Genomic DNA, 13,126 nt, shown 5'->3' on the forward strand with positions numbered 1-13,126 from the left:
CAAAATATTACCAATAAAGCGTTTCATCCGGGAGAGATATTATGTTTGGTCCGTTACACACGGCCACACGGCCACACGGACATGGGCAATCCTACAGGGCGGGGCCCCCCTGGGCGCTTCGCGCTGGGGCCCCGCCCAAATATTTGTTGGAGCAAGGGATGGATGGCAACGGGTAGTAGGGAATGGAGATGTGGTGGGATGGGGCTAACGGGCGCGGGTGAATGGGAGGGATATAGGGATATAGGGACCTGGGCGGGTCACGATCTCACTGCTCGCAGGAGTGCTGGGTGGGTGAGGGTGCCAAGCTCGTTAGCGTCCTCGTTGTCTAGCTGGTTGATGATGACTTCGAACGAAGTAGCTACGGATGGGTACATGCATGTAAATCGAGGTCAAGAAGAAGAGGTCAGGTGTGGTCCCACAACAGTGAATCGATGTCAATGTCGGGTACTTGCTCCAAATGCTCAGCCTCAGGTCACCGAGGATGGTATTTCAGAGGACGGCGAGGCCAATCGATTGCTGCTGGGACAGCAGGGATAGTTGATGAGTATTGGAATGCCTGTCCTGGGCTGTGCTTGGCTGTATTTGGCTGCCCGTGGAAATGCACCTACGGTATGTATGTTGGCTACTAGGGTAGTATAGCTTCACCAGGGGCCCCCTTTCCCGAGGCAGTTCCCTGCTCTCCCCTGCGAGAGGGCACCCTAATCCGTTCACCCCATCCGACTTCAGAATGTATTCGTTGGGTTCAACAACTCACCACCAGCATCCAACCGAATCTAGCGGATCAACGGCGCCTCAACTTAGTTCCTGGTCAGCTCGCAAGTTGATATTATCACGTCCTACACCATCCATAAGATGGGGGGCCACCTCCCATTTCAAGAAGTCAGGCCTTAACCTCTGCCAGCCGCCTGCCATTGTATGCCTGCAGGTATGTCCACTCACTGCCTCCAATATCATCTCAGAGTTCGTCATCTGACACCGAGGGTTGGCGCGAAGTTCCTGCCTTCTGGTTTCACTTGATTGGTGAGGCTGGGCCAGAACATCCTCCGCAGGATTAGGTCCAGCTGTTGCCTCCATATTATGGCGTCTGCTGGAAGTCACTGGACTTCTCCCGCCTGTGTCTGCATCTTAACAGATGGAGACTGTGACCAGTCACATTTAGGGCATCCTGGTAGATTGCCGTACCGCTGCTGGTTCAAGAGCTTGCTGCTGACATCCTAAGCCCTTCCGCTGGCTCACCATCACAACCATTTTTGTTTGTATGCACATCAATTCTCTTCAATCGGTCGTTATTACTACGGATATGCATGGGGTGGGAAAGGCGAACCACGAACGAGTGAAGGTGCTGCCAGGGCAAGAGTGTACCAGACGTAGAACTGACCAAAAGACGTTCTTGAAGTGCGGCGACCTCGGGAACCGAGGGAAGGGCAGGGGCAGGAGCCAACAGGGACAGCCCAGGTGAGCCTCAGCCAGGAAGCTCCCACTGGGCCATTCTCCCAGCTGAGGCTCAATGTCTGGAAGACCAAATGCTCCGCTAAAGCACCCCGATACCACACGCAGCATGGCAACAGTCAGCATTGGCCTAGGCTGCCGAGCCTGGGCGAGATCTTTCAGGAGCATGGCCATGGGCAGCCAACCTCGGAACCATCGGCCTGGATGATCCACTCAACACTATCGGAGCTTATTGTTGCGTTCATTAGGTTCTTAAACTGCGTTACCCGCCTTGCTTCCCTTTACCAGACGAGGCACTCCACTGCTATCATATTTTCCTCAGAGCTCTTGTCGCAATTCACCAATATATTTTAGGCGAAGCTAGGTATTCAAACCAGAACCACTAGTCTCTAGATAGTCGACTTCTTCCTAGAGCCAGCCACACCCCGCTCTGCAACATGTCAAACCCTAAAACCCTAACCTAAAAAGCAGGGAAACCGCAGCCCCGGGCAACAACAGTCAGTCAGTCGGGCAACAACAGTCCGGTTTCAACCCTCTCTCTTTCATCCCTACCCTGCATCCGGCGTTGCCCGCCCTGAAAGCCCGATGGTGGTCGGCAGAGCCCTCTGGGAACTGTTGGTAGGTCATACAGCATTCCAAGATGACAGATGTCCCCTTTGGGGTACTGGCCCATCCCCAAAGGTGCACAACGACACCAGCCTTGCACCAACATTATCGGACACAAAGCTGCGATGAAGAAGTTAGAGAAGTAAAAATACAACATCACTTTGCTTAAGATACACTGACGCAACAGCTTTCTTACGCTGTAGCCATCCACTCCCCTTGCCACATCCCCACACGCCACGGTCCCGTGGCTCCTCACAGCACAACAACCCCAATCTACATCCCACAAGCTCATCGACACCTCCACTTAAGGTTATCGCAGGCTGTCGCCCCTTTGAAGGATATCCTCGCAGCTATCCCTCAAGGAAACTTCTGTCTGAGTCGTCTGCAGTACTCTTTCTTCTTCTAGTACTATTATTTGTTGCAAAGAAGAAGAAGTTTTCATCTTCCCTCGTCCTCCGATAACAGAACACTATAACCGCCATCAAATCGAAACTGCAGTGCGGCCGACCAACTACCCTAAAAGGCGCAAAGCCCCCGGATTGGAGCGCTGCTGTGTCCTCCACACCCTTCCCTCTTCTCCTGTTCCCTGCCAGCAGTGGCACCCCTCTCAGCAACACTCCCATCAGGAGATGCTACAAAAGCACAGATAAGCTGCTACTGCCAACCGGCAAGCCAACGCCGCCTCCCCCGCGGCGGCTCCCCAACCTGCACTGGTGTCCCACCAGCCTGGCGGCTGCCGCTGCGTCCTGAGTCGCCACTGGCGCCGGCAGCTCCTCTCCGCGGGTAAGGGGCAGCTCCCCCCGGCGGCTGTGCAGATGACGGGTGATGGGCGTGGGGCCGTCGGCGGCGGCGGCTGGTCACCTCACCCTCACTGCCCTCCTCACCATTGGAGCTATCAGCCCAGGCCACAGCACCCGCGCAGGCGCCATCTGTAGTGTAAGGGGAGGGTGTACAGGAAGAAAAAGCCGATTCAGGCAAAACCCAACTGGAAACGGCCCGAGAGTGTAGGAGCCCTGGCCACCACCAGGTATATTGCCACGACCTACCTACGACTACAACCGACCTACGACCGGCCTCTACTTGGGACCTTGAAAGCAGTAAGTGGCCTTGGAAGCATCAAGGGCTTTATAGCCCATGGAAGAAATAAAAGACGCACACAGAGAGACTGGTAAGCTTTCTCTCGGCCCCCTCACCACCACCGCCACCATCACCACCACCACAAGGGGCCACCTGGGAATTTCACTGCCAGCTACGCACGAGGACATCCTGTCAGGACCCCACTGATGTGAACCCAGATGTGTCCCTCGTCCTTAGCGACGCCAGCCAAAACACACCACCACTCACCCGCCGTGAAAGTCGACCGCAGTGACGCCGAGATCGTACGACCAAGCTGCCGTGCAACCGCCGCAGCCTGGGGAACCAGTACGTCCCCGCTGTACGACGGTACCTCAGCCGACAGCGGCGGCCCCCACAACGCACCATCACGCCGTCGTCGCACGGGGGCGCCTGCACGTGATGGCCCAGCTCCGCCAGCAAGCCCACCCCGCCAGGTCCTGTCTCCGCCACCAGGCCGGCGACGCTGTTGGCCACCTTGCTGGCCTCCCCCGTGACGATGATGATGATGCTCCTCACGGCCGCCCACATCGCCGCCGGCAGCTCCCGCGACGGGCCGCTGGCGGCGGCTAGTGGTCCTAGGTCCGAGGGGATGTGAGCACGGCGGGGCTGCTGCGGCCTGGCTGGGTCTGGGAGCATGGGCCCCTGCTTGTGTAACCGCCCCCGCAACCACCACATCCGCCGGGGCGTGAAGCATCGTGTACGTAACCAGCCATCGTGAAGAAGGCATGATTGCAGGCAGGCGGAAAGCGATAGGTGAATGCGTGTAGGTGGGCAGGAGAGCAGGCAGGGTGCAGATACGGACTCAGGAAGAATATTGGGGTTTACGTATGTAACGTGGAAAAACAACTAACGGCCAACGAATTCTGGTAGGAGTAGCGACAACCTGCTCCAGGTGACCCGCCCCTCATCTGCAGACTCCACTAGCACCTGGTTCCGCGCACCGCAGCTGCAGCCGCAGCCGCCGCAGCCGCAGCCGCAGCCGCAGCCGCCGCAGCCGCAGCAGCAGCAGCAGCCGCCGCCGCCGCAGCCGCCGCAGCAGCAGCAGCCGCCGCAGCAGCAGCAGCCGCCGCAGCAGCAGCAGCCGCAGCCACCGCAGCCGCCGCAGCCGCCGCAGCCGCCGCCGCCGCCGCAGCAGCAGCCGCAGCCGCAGCAGCAGCAGCAGCAGCCGCTGCCGCTGCCGCCGCAGCCGCAGCCGCAGCCGCCGCCGCCGCAGCAGCAGCAGCCGCCGCAGCCGCCGCCGCAGCCGCCGCCGCAGCAGCAGGCGTCTCCATACAAACACACAGGGCACCAGCAGCGCCGTCTGGCTACACAACCCCCTCCCTCAGCACCGCCTCGTAACGCAAACCCCCCGGACACATAACGCTAACGCCCCGGACACGAGTCCCAACCCCCCACACGACCCACCTGCTCCAACAGCTGCACACATGTCCCCAGCAGCTCCACAACAGCCTCCTCGCCACCCAGCTGCGTCCGAGTCCCTGTCCTCGCCGTTCGCCCCGCGTTGCAGACCCCCTTCTCGCTCCCGCGCATCCTCCTCTCCACCGTAATTAGCCCCATCCCCACCATCACCCCCATCGTTCCCGTTATCCGCTTCATCTACGTCATCGCCCTCCTCCGCCTCCACCACTTCATCATCCCCGTCGTCGTACAAATCGTCGTACAAATCGTGTGCAGCGGCCGCCACGTCATCCCCCAGATCCAAATACTCCAAGGACGAGTCCTCTGCGGGGGTCAGGGCCGACCGGCGGCGGCGGCCTTGGCGGCGGCCGCGACTTGGGCCCGCCGCCGCCGCCGCCGCTGCCGCTGGCCAAGGCGATTCACCAAAGCCCTCCCGCGGCGAAGAAGGCGGCCTGGCGGACCTCCGGCGGGCTTGTGTACGGCCACCGAGCCATAATGTGATGCTACAGCAGGAGAACGTCAGCAGCAAACGATGCAACAGAATAGCCATGTTGAGAATAACACGCAAGTCCGCAAGAGCGATATCGACTGCGGGCCATGCAGCCATGGGGATATGGGAGGCGGTGGTGGCGATGCATATGATGGCACAGTCAACGCCTCTGATGGGGCGTATGTACATGGCGGCAGCACAGGCTCAGCGCGAAGAGCTATAGATGTGATGTCGGTGGTTGCCCACCGAGGTGCAGTGGCGGCCTGCTGCTGCTGCTGCTGCTGTGGGTGTGTGTGTGATGAGGTGCGGCGGACGTACCCCGGCCGAGTCACCCACACCATCCGCGGCAGGGCCGCCGCGGATACAACCGTAAAATCCAACTGAATCGCTCCAGCGGGCCAGCAGCCGACTAAACGGGCCCAGGGCAGTCCCCCACGTCCGCTCGGTCTCCCTCCAAAAACCTAGAAGCCTCAATCCCCTTATTTCCAGCGGCCCTGAAACGCCACTCCACCGGTAGGACCGTACAAGGACCGTACAAGGACCGTACAAGGACCGTACACCCGTACCTAATTAGTAGTGTCAGCAGCAGAGGCTCCAGCGCAACCACCAACCGCAAGTACAGCCGGTCCCACATTCGTACAATCCACCAATCCGACTCCCACTGCCGCCGCTGACCGCCGCCGCCGTCAGACCGACCGCCGCCGCCGCCGCCGCCAGGCTCTCCCACGAGAATGGGTTTTCGGCAATTCGGGCAGGTGAACGATTCTGAGCCACTTTGTTGTAACCAGGCCCTCAAGCAGGACAAATGGAACACGTGCCCGCACGGCAGCTGCTTCGCCACGTGTACGATCTCATCCATGCAGATAGTGCAGTCGATGGTGGCGCCGCCTCCGGCTGCCACCAGAGCGGAGGGGTGTACGTCGCGGAAAGTGGTGTTGAGGCGCTGCGTCGCTGCGCGATACGACAGGTGGCTTCGGAGCCGCCGCAGCAGCGATAGCAGTACGGTACGCATGTCCAAGAATAGCATGGCGTCAATAAACTGCGGGTTTGGGGGGGAAAGACGAACGGGTTTAGGGGGGTTGCCAGGGGAAACTTAGCGGCCAACCGTAGCGGATCCAGAGAATGGGAGCCTATGCCACAGCAGACGTCAAGTTCATTACACCAAGCGACTACAGCACGTCGGCCGAACCCCCACTCATCTTCAACCCAACAAAACCCCACCCCTGTCCACCCCACCCCCACCCCCATCCCGGGTCGCAGTGTCGTTTCCCGCCACCACTGTCGCCCCCAACCCCCCCCTGCCTCCCCCCCGCCCCCGCAACTCCGTGTCCCGTATCCTGTTCCCGCACGCGCTCCCACTGCTTCCAGCACCCCGCTTCCAGCTCCCCCCTGCTTCCCCCCTTCTCCCCGCACCCACATGGAAGCTGAGGCCGTGCATCACCCAGACGTGCAGGTAGTGCGCCAGGGTCACCGCATGTACCAACACATCCGCCACCAGCTCGGCGTGATAAAGGAAATTGCCCTTGCCAGGCCAACCCAAGTCCCAGCCACCCCCGCCGCCTGCTGTGTTCATTACAGCGGCGGCGGCGGCAGCAGTCGGCAAGTCCTCGTCGTTGTCGCCGACGGCGGCGGGAGGGGCTGCCCCAGCCCCAGCCACTGCCGCAGCGGCGGCGGCGGCGTTAAATCCTGACATGCTCTGGTACCGGTCCACCATATTGACGACTGTGGAAGCGGCGAAGGCCGAGGTCGAGGCGAGGGAGATGGCACGGCATAGCGGGGGGTAGAGAGAGGGAATTATTATCCACAGAAACCGTGTGTGCGGGGGGAGGAGGAGCGTAGAGTCCCCCGCTACTGCCACCAGGCTCGCACAGGAAGGCGCCCAGCCCTCCGCAAAGTCGATGGAAGCCGGCAAACGGGAGAACACAGATGGCCAGTTTACACCTTTCTCTACCTACCTACCTACCTACCTACCTACCCGGCAGCAGCTAGCCAGTGTTCGACACAGTGTAAAGCAAGACGACAGAGAGTTCGGCCCAAGTCCTCTTCCTCTCCGGAAAACATTCGCCAACCCAAGACCTCTCCAGCCTAATCGTAGCTTCCTCAATCAAGCAGCCCTCCCCCCAAAGTGAAAGTCCGGCGAAGTAGTTTTCGGCCAGGCATTGAGATAAGGACGGATGCATATTCAGAGATTTACGTTGCCAACATTCAACTAGCGCCAAACTCGCTCTCCCTGCGGAGCTATAGATGCCCAAATACATACAGGCAAACAACCAGTAATCCGACGACGACGACGACGACGACGAGGAGAATCCTTCTTGACTGCAGAAAAAAAGGCTACCTTGCTACCACTGCTTATGTTTACCTGCTTGGTGCGTTTTAAATATCGCTGGGATCTCCGCGTCTCTCCCCCCCCCACACACACACACGAAAACACACCACACACCGTATCTGAGCAACGTCTTGAGCCCCTCGATGGTGACAACCGCCGAGTCGAAGGCGCACAGCAGCAGGCGAGCCAAGGACTGACCGGCCAACAACTTCATCACCTGCAGAGTAACGAGTGCGGAAGGGGAAGCAATCAGCGAGTAGCAGGCGGTGTGGGCTGGGAGAAGCAGCGCCCTCACGACACCATCCGCGCTCGCTACGGGATGCGGTTGCGGGTGGTAAGTGGAATCCCCCCCGGGGGCGCTGCGGATGACAACCAGGGTCTCCTCCCCCTCTGGGAGGCCCTCTCTCTTTCCGAGGCACCCTGTCCTCTTTCCGAGGCATCACACGGCGACCCGTCGCTCCGAAACCAGTCCTCAGGGATCCCCTACTTGGCCGCACATTCTCATAATAATACAACTAAGTACCTCTCTACGCAGTTATCTTCCCACATGCACCCCGCCCCTCAAGCGCCCGCGGGGCCAAGCCGCGGCGAGCAGCTTGAAAGCGGCCAGCATGCTCCCAGCCTCGTCATGTCGCGTTCGTACACTCGAAGAAAGCGGCCAGCGCAGCGGCAGCAAGATCCCCGGGTCGATACCAACCTACTTGCTACCCGCTACCGCTCAAGGGGACGCAAGACTGCTATTCAAGGTGCGCCCCTGCCCGGCTGCATTTCCCCCTCACAGCCCCCGGGGATAACGCCCCGCGTGGGGGACACTACCCCCTCTACCCCGTCTACCTGCCCCGAGGGGGAAACCTCTGTCCCTCGCCCTAACAACGCCCACACCCCACCATCACTTCCACCGCGGGCAGCCCCCCACGATGCGAGAACACCCTTTCACAATATTCGTGCTGGCATCCCCCCACCCCAAACGACAGCTCAAATGCCCATCCGGCTCCGTGAAGCAAGTGAGCCCACTCACCCACTCCGCGTCCCCTCACCCCATAGTACCCTGTAAAAGACGACCCCTCTTGGTCTCTTCCGTATGTAAGTTAACACCCGACAAAAGCTCACCATTGCAAACGCCAATCCGTTGCACAGCAGCACTAGCAGCAGCAGACACACTCCGCGGGCGTGGCGGCCCAGTTGTGCACCTGTTCAAGATACCGGGCGGAGGATGGGAGTCAGAAGCAACAACAACGGGACAACTGCCGACCTCCAATAGGACGGTCGATGGTGAAGGGAGTGGGGGGCCGCTGGGCAGCTGGTTTCCGGCGGGCCGGCGGGACCGGAGGGGCAGCATCTGCGCTTTTGGAGTCAGGATGCCAGTAAATAGAGAGGGAGTAGGTAGGTACCCATGTGTATGCGCCCCGTGCGCCGCACTGCCCCAACCCACCCCAAAACGCATGTGTTTGTGCTCTACGCAACCGAGGCGCGTGAGGACAGACGTCTCACTCCTTTGAAATGCACGCGCGCACGTCAAGGGCCTAAGGCCCACCCTATCTTTTCCCCTCTTGCCTCACTCCCTCCCTTGCTCCCGAAATCTGCCGTGGGTCGGTTCACATGGGTCCCTTCTCCTCCGGGGGCCTTCCTCAAACCATCTTCCGCCTTTCCCCCAAAAAAAACTCCCCCGCTCAACAAAATTATAGTCTAGTCTAGTCTGGTCTGGTTTCACCTGTCTGCAATGAGCAGATGATGGTCCTGGGTTCGATCCATACTGTGGCATGTGACCGTCGTTCCGGAGCATTAGGTTTACGGATTGCTGCTGAGGTGTGGAGATGAGGTCTAGTTGATGGACTGAGTTTCGCATGCTGAGATGGTGGTGATGGTGGCTGACCTGTCTCTACGGATGTCGGGTGACTGGATGAGGCGGGGTCTAGTTGGCAGGACCCAAACCGCCGTCGGTTGTACGGTGGAATCAACTTTCAATACATATAGTCCACGGCCTCCCGGCTTTGATGGACCCCCAACCCCCGCACTCGTGCGGCACTTGTAACTTGTATAGTGTACTACTTCCGCCGCCATGTCGGCGTAGACCTTCCAATCACTTCACGAACACTTTCCAATATCATTTCCTCTCTGCCGCCTTTAGTTTAAAACCTAAACACTACGGTTTCCTTTGCTTTTTTGGTTTATTATGACTTTCGGGAGCTTTAGGAAGTTTCCTGCTTTTCCGGCTGCCTTCTTTGGACTATGGGCTTGGCAACAGTAACTCGTTTCGCTAGTTAACGTCGCCGCCAATACTGCTATTCAAGTCATCACTGGCAAGTAATTATTCCTGATGCTGTATTTGCCTTCTCCTGGACTCTATCCGTCAATCTCTGGTATCTGTTTCAATCGTCAGAAGTTCGTCTTCAAACCCCCCAAACACACACGCACACACACACACACACACTGGCAGCGCAGTTCATTTAAATGCACACGCACACTGTAAAACCCTAGTACTCTCCCCAGATGCCCCCCCCATCATCGCCGGAGTTCCCCTGCTCCATAACCTTCGTACCTGCTGTACCCTAGGCAGTTGCAATACATGGCATTACCCCCCCACAGGCAGACCCGCCCACCAGCACCCAGTCCCGGGTCCCGCGACTCCTCCACCCGGCAGGAGGCGCCCGGCACCCCGGGAGCGGGCCACCCGTGTCCATCAGTACCCTAACGATCCCCCAAGAGATGGTACGACCCGGTGCTGCACACTTCACAGCTAACGCAGCGACATTCACCGCTTCACCAGTACTCAGTGATATTCAGGCGGCCTAGTTGCCTGTTCAGGCACCCACTGAGTACACTATAGCCTGTTCAGGCACCCACCGGGAGAGGACATGAGGGACTCCAGTCGGTCCTTGGCCGCGCCCAGGAACACGCGCAGATACCCAACAACTGCAAACCTGGTGGAGTGGGGATGGTGTGGACGTGGAAGGGAGGAGGAGGGTAAAGGTGGGTTTTTCAGAGGGGTACAAGGACATGGGGGATAAGAGGGATTAGGACGGCCTAAGAGCGACAGTACCCAGACAGGACGTGCAGGCGCATATACGTAGAGTGGTTTGGTATCCTTGCAGTGAAGTGAAGTGATGTTGTTAGTGGTCGTGATGGGTTCTAGGTCTGGTGTGAGGGTGAGATGGATAGGTGGGCTGTGGGCTGTGAGAGAAACTGTCCCGGATCCAGGGGGCAAAAGGTGCGACCCTGGAAACGGCAGCCAGCGGTGGTCACCCCTCCTTCCCCGTTCCTAGATCCCTAAAGTAAGAGAAGAGACCGAAGCGGCAGCACAGCAAGAAGGATGAGCGGACTGTCCCTCCCGGCAGCCCGCCTCTCCGTGTTTCCAAGCAGCTCGTCTGGGACCTGCCCCTCCCCTTCCTGGCGATTGCGGCCACTGCAAGCGAGAACCCGATTGCACAGCCAAAGTGGCCACATTGCAAAAGCCGTCCATGTAAAAGGGAGTCGCTGTCTGGGTGCGCAAATGCTCACCAGGCTAGCCATACTGCAAAGTCCCGTGGGTCGGGACTGATTATGGACCCAAGGAACACCATTTTGAAGACTGCATACTTGATTAAGCGGTGTGAAAGCCGTTGAAATTCGGTTGCAGAGAGGCGGCCCAAGAACAGGGCCTGCAAAGGAAGGAGAAGGCAAAACAAGCTGGCGAGGTCGCAAAGGAAGGGCCGAAGGCAGGATTCTCCATCATGTCAGGTAATGTCAGCGGAATCTCCTTTGAAATCCCCATATTAAAACGTTGGAAAAGCCTTACCGCCACCAAGACTGCTGTCATGGCGAGCGCGCTGACGAAGAAGTTAAGAAGGACAAACAGTGCAAGCTCGCTTGGTATGGTATTCCATAAAGTTGAAGCATCTTGGAAAGTCCAACTGTCCCCAGGGAGCAAGCGGACCAAGTTGCGCGACCGAGGAATGGTCAGACAGGGATATGCATAGGATTTCGGCAAGCCTATAACCATTTAACTACTAAGCGACTCTCATCAGACGATTGACTGGGTTGCGAATACACACCTTTCTCGCGGCGGTCGTGCCCGATGCACTATCCAAGCTACTGATGCTGTTGAACTCCCAAAATAAGCTGCAATTACAAGAGCCACATGGTTCTGTTGCTGTTGCTGTTGCTGCTGCTGTTGCTGGAGCTGCTGCGACATCAGGTGTGCCAGCGTTTCGTATGCGACGTAAACTCTTTCAAAACGAAAACGCCATTAGATGTGGTTTATGTGATTGAGATGGAGACATAATCTGAGGCTGCTAGATTAACACTACAACAAATAAAAAACCATCATTTCCTTATCGCAGAACGATTACACGCCAAAAGTTAGGCAGCGTCACGAGCTATTATAGCCATAAACTCCGTAAATCAAAAACTATCTTCCAAAGAGGCTGACAACCCTGGTATTGAGCCGTACCCAACGGTTGCCGTACTTCCTGCCCTCGCGGACCAGAGGTCAGCAAATCGGTTTCTCCAGCTGCGGGGGGGGGCATAATTTCGGTCAGTACACCTAAAACAAATCCAAAGTCAAACACAGAGTTCAAGTCCTACGGGCCGCAATAGAGGCTGCAAATTACGTCTTTTGGTCAAATTTTGGTCATTAGGGACCGCAGCCGGGGCCTTAAGCCGAAGTTTGGCTGCGGGTACTGTGGTACGGACCCGCAGGACCCGCCTTATTTGCCGACCTCTGTCGCGAACCCGACGAATCCTTGAATCCAAAGAACAACACGACATTCCGATGGGCTTCAAGCCGCTCCAGCTCCAAAACACACTTTTCGGTTGTACTATCTGGGTATTCCTCCTCGGAGCAGGGGATTGCTCCGACAGATGGAAATATAGCTCTACACGTGCGGCAGTATCCCGACTCTTCTTCATGAACCCAAAGTCTCTGCCAACACCCCTTATGATGATCCCAGCGCGTCCCACACATAGGCAGGTTTACCAGGCGGTTGTCACGAGACCCTTACCATGCCGTACAAAGCAATAACTCACTCCTTCCCCTACTCCTTTTTCCTCTCTCCCATGGAACATCTTGGTTCACTTGCCTGCCTGGCACTCACTCCCATACGGCCATTACTCGACCATAATCACTCAGATGGCTGAGTGGCAATCCCACGAACACGTCGGTTGTCCCCATTGCCTCGTGTGGGCCGTTTGGGCATACACGCATACCCTGCATACACACACACACACATTGCTCCCCACAGTCCTCCTCTCTCGACATCCAGAACGCATGCAATGCAATGCAATGCGGTTATCCATCGCGCACATCCGGTCTGTGTCCTAGCTACCTCCTCGAGCCACTGCAACGGTAACTGCAACCGCCACAACCACTCCGCGCATCAAGCTGTAACGGCCGCAGAGCCCAGCAAGATCCGTTACTTCGATTAGCAACAAAAAAAATAAAAAGTGGTACCGGGGGTCATCCTTGGGGCTTTTTGATTCATCGTCTTATGATTTTCGTTTGCCGTTGTTCGTTTAGGAGGTTTCGGAGGGAGGAGATGCGACCAGTGGTGAAATTTGTGCCAGCGTTGCATGCATGAGGACGGCTGCACCGTCAGGGTACCGCCGTACCGCACCACAAAGGGCAATTTCCTCCGTACCATGTCGCAGCTGCTTTATAACAGCACAGGTAACGGAAGTGCAGCGGCACATCCCGATTCTGATTCCTGAGCACCAGCACCAGCACCACACGCCATCCCCCCATGTCCGGGTGTGAGGCCTGA

The 13,126-nt window shown here is 58.0% G+C and overlaps 1 protein-coding gene across 1 annotated transcript; it reads right to left on the reverse strand.

The window, feature by feature from the left end:
• Window positions 1-257: 257 nt before the first annotated feature.
• Window positions 258-11,367, reverse strand: VOLCADRAFT_94007 (uncharacterized protein; the record flags this gene model as incomplete). The annotated part of the gene is made up of 16 exons (XM_002953283.1): window positions 258-358; window positions 1,237-1,405; window positions 2,761-2,862; window positions 2,922-2,984; window positions 3,249-3,304; window positions 3,400-3,466; window positions 3,535-3,746; window positions 4,576-5,157; window positions 5,306-5,340; window positions 5,626-6,098; window positions 6,477-6,781; window positions 7,503-7,605; window positions 8,499-8,578; window positions 10,233-10,309; window positions 10,887-11,026; window positions 11,164-11,367. The coding sequence occupies 16 exons, from the start codon at window positions 11,365-11,367 to the stop codon at window positions 258-260; spliced, it is 2,769 nt and encodes a 922-aa protein (XP_002953329.1).
• Between the last annotated feature and the right edge of the window lie 1,759 nt (window positions 11,368-13,126).

The sequence above is a fragment of the Volvox carteri genome (genome assembly GCF_000143455.1).
Source record: "Volvox carteri f. nagariensis unplaced genomic scaffold VOLCAscaffold_35, whole genome shotgun sequence".
In the NCBI taxonomy this organism is placed as follows: Eukaryota; Viridiplantae; Chlorophyta; class Chlorophyceae; order Chlamydomonadales; family Volvocaceae; genus Volvox; species Volvox carteri.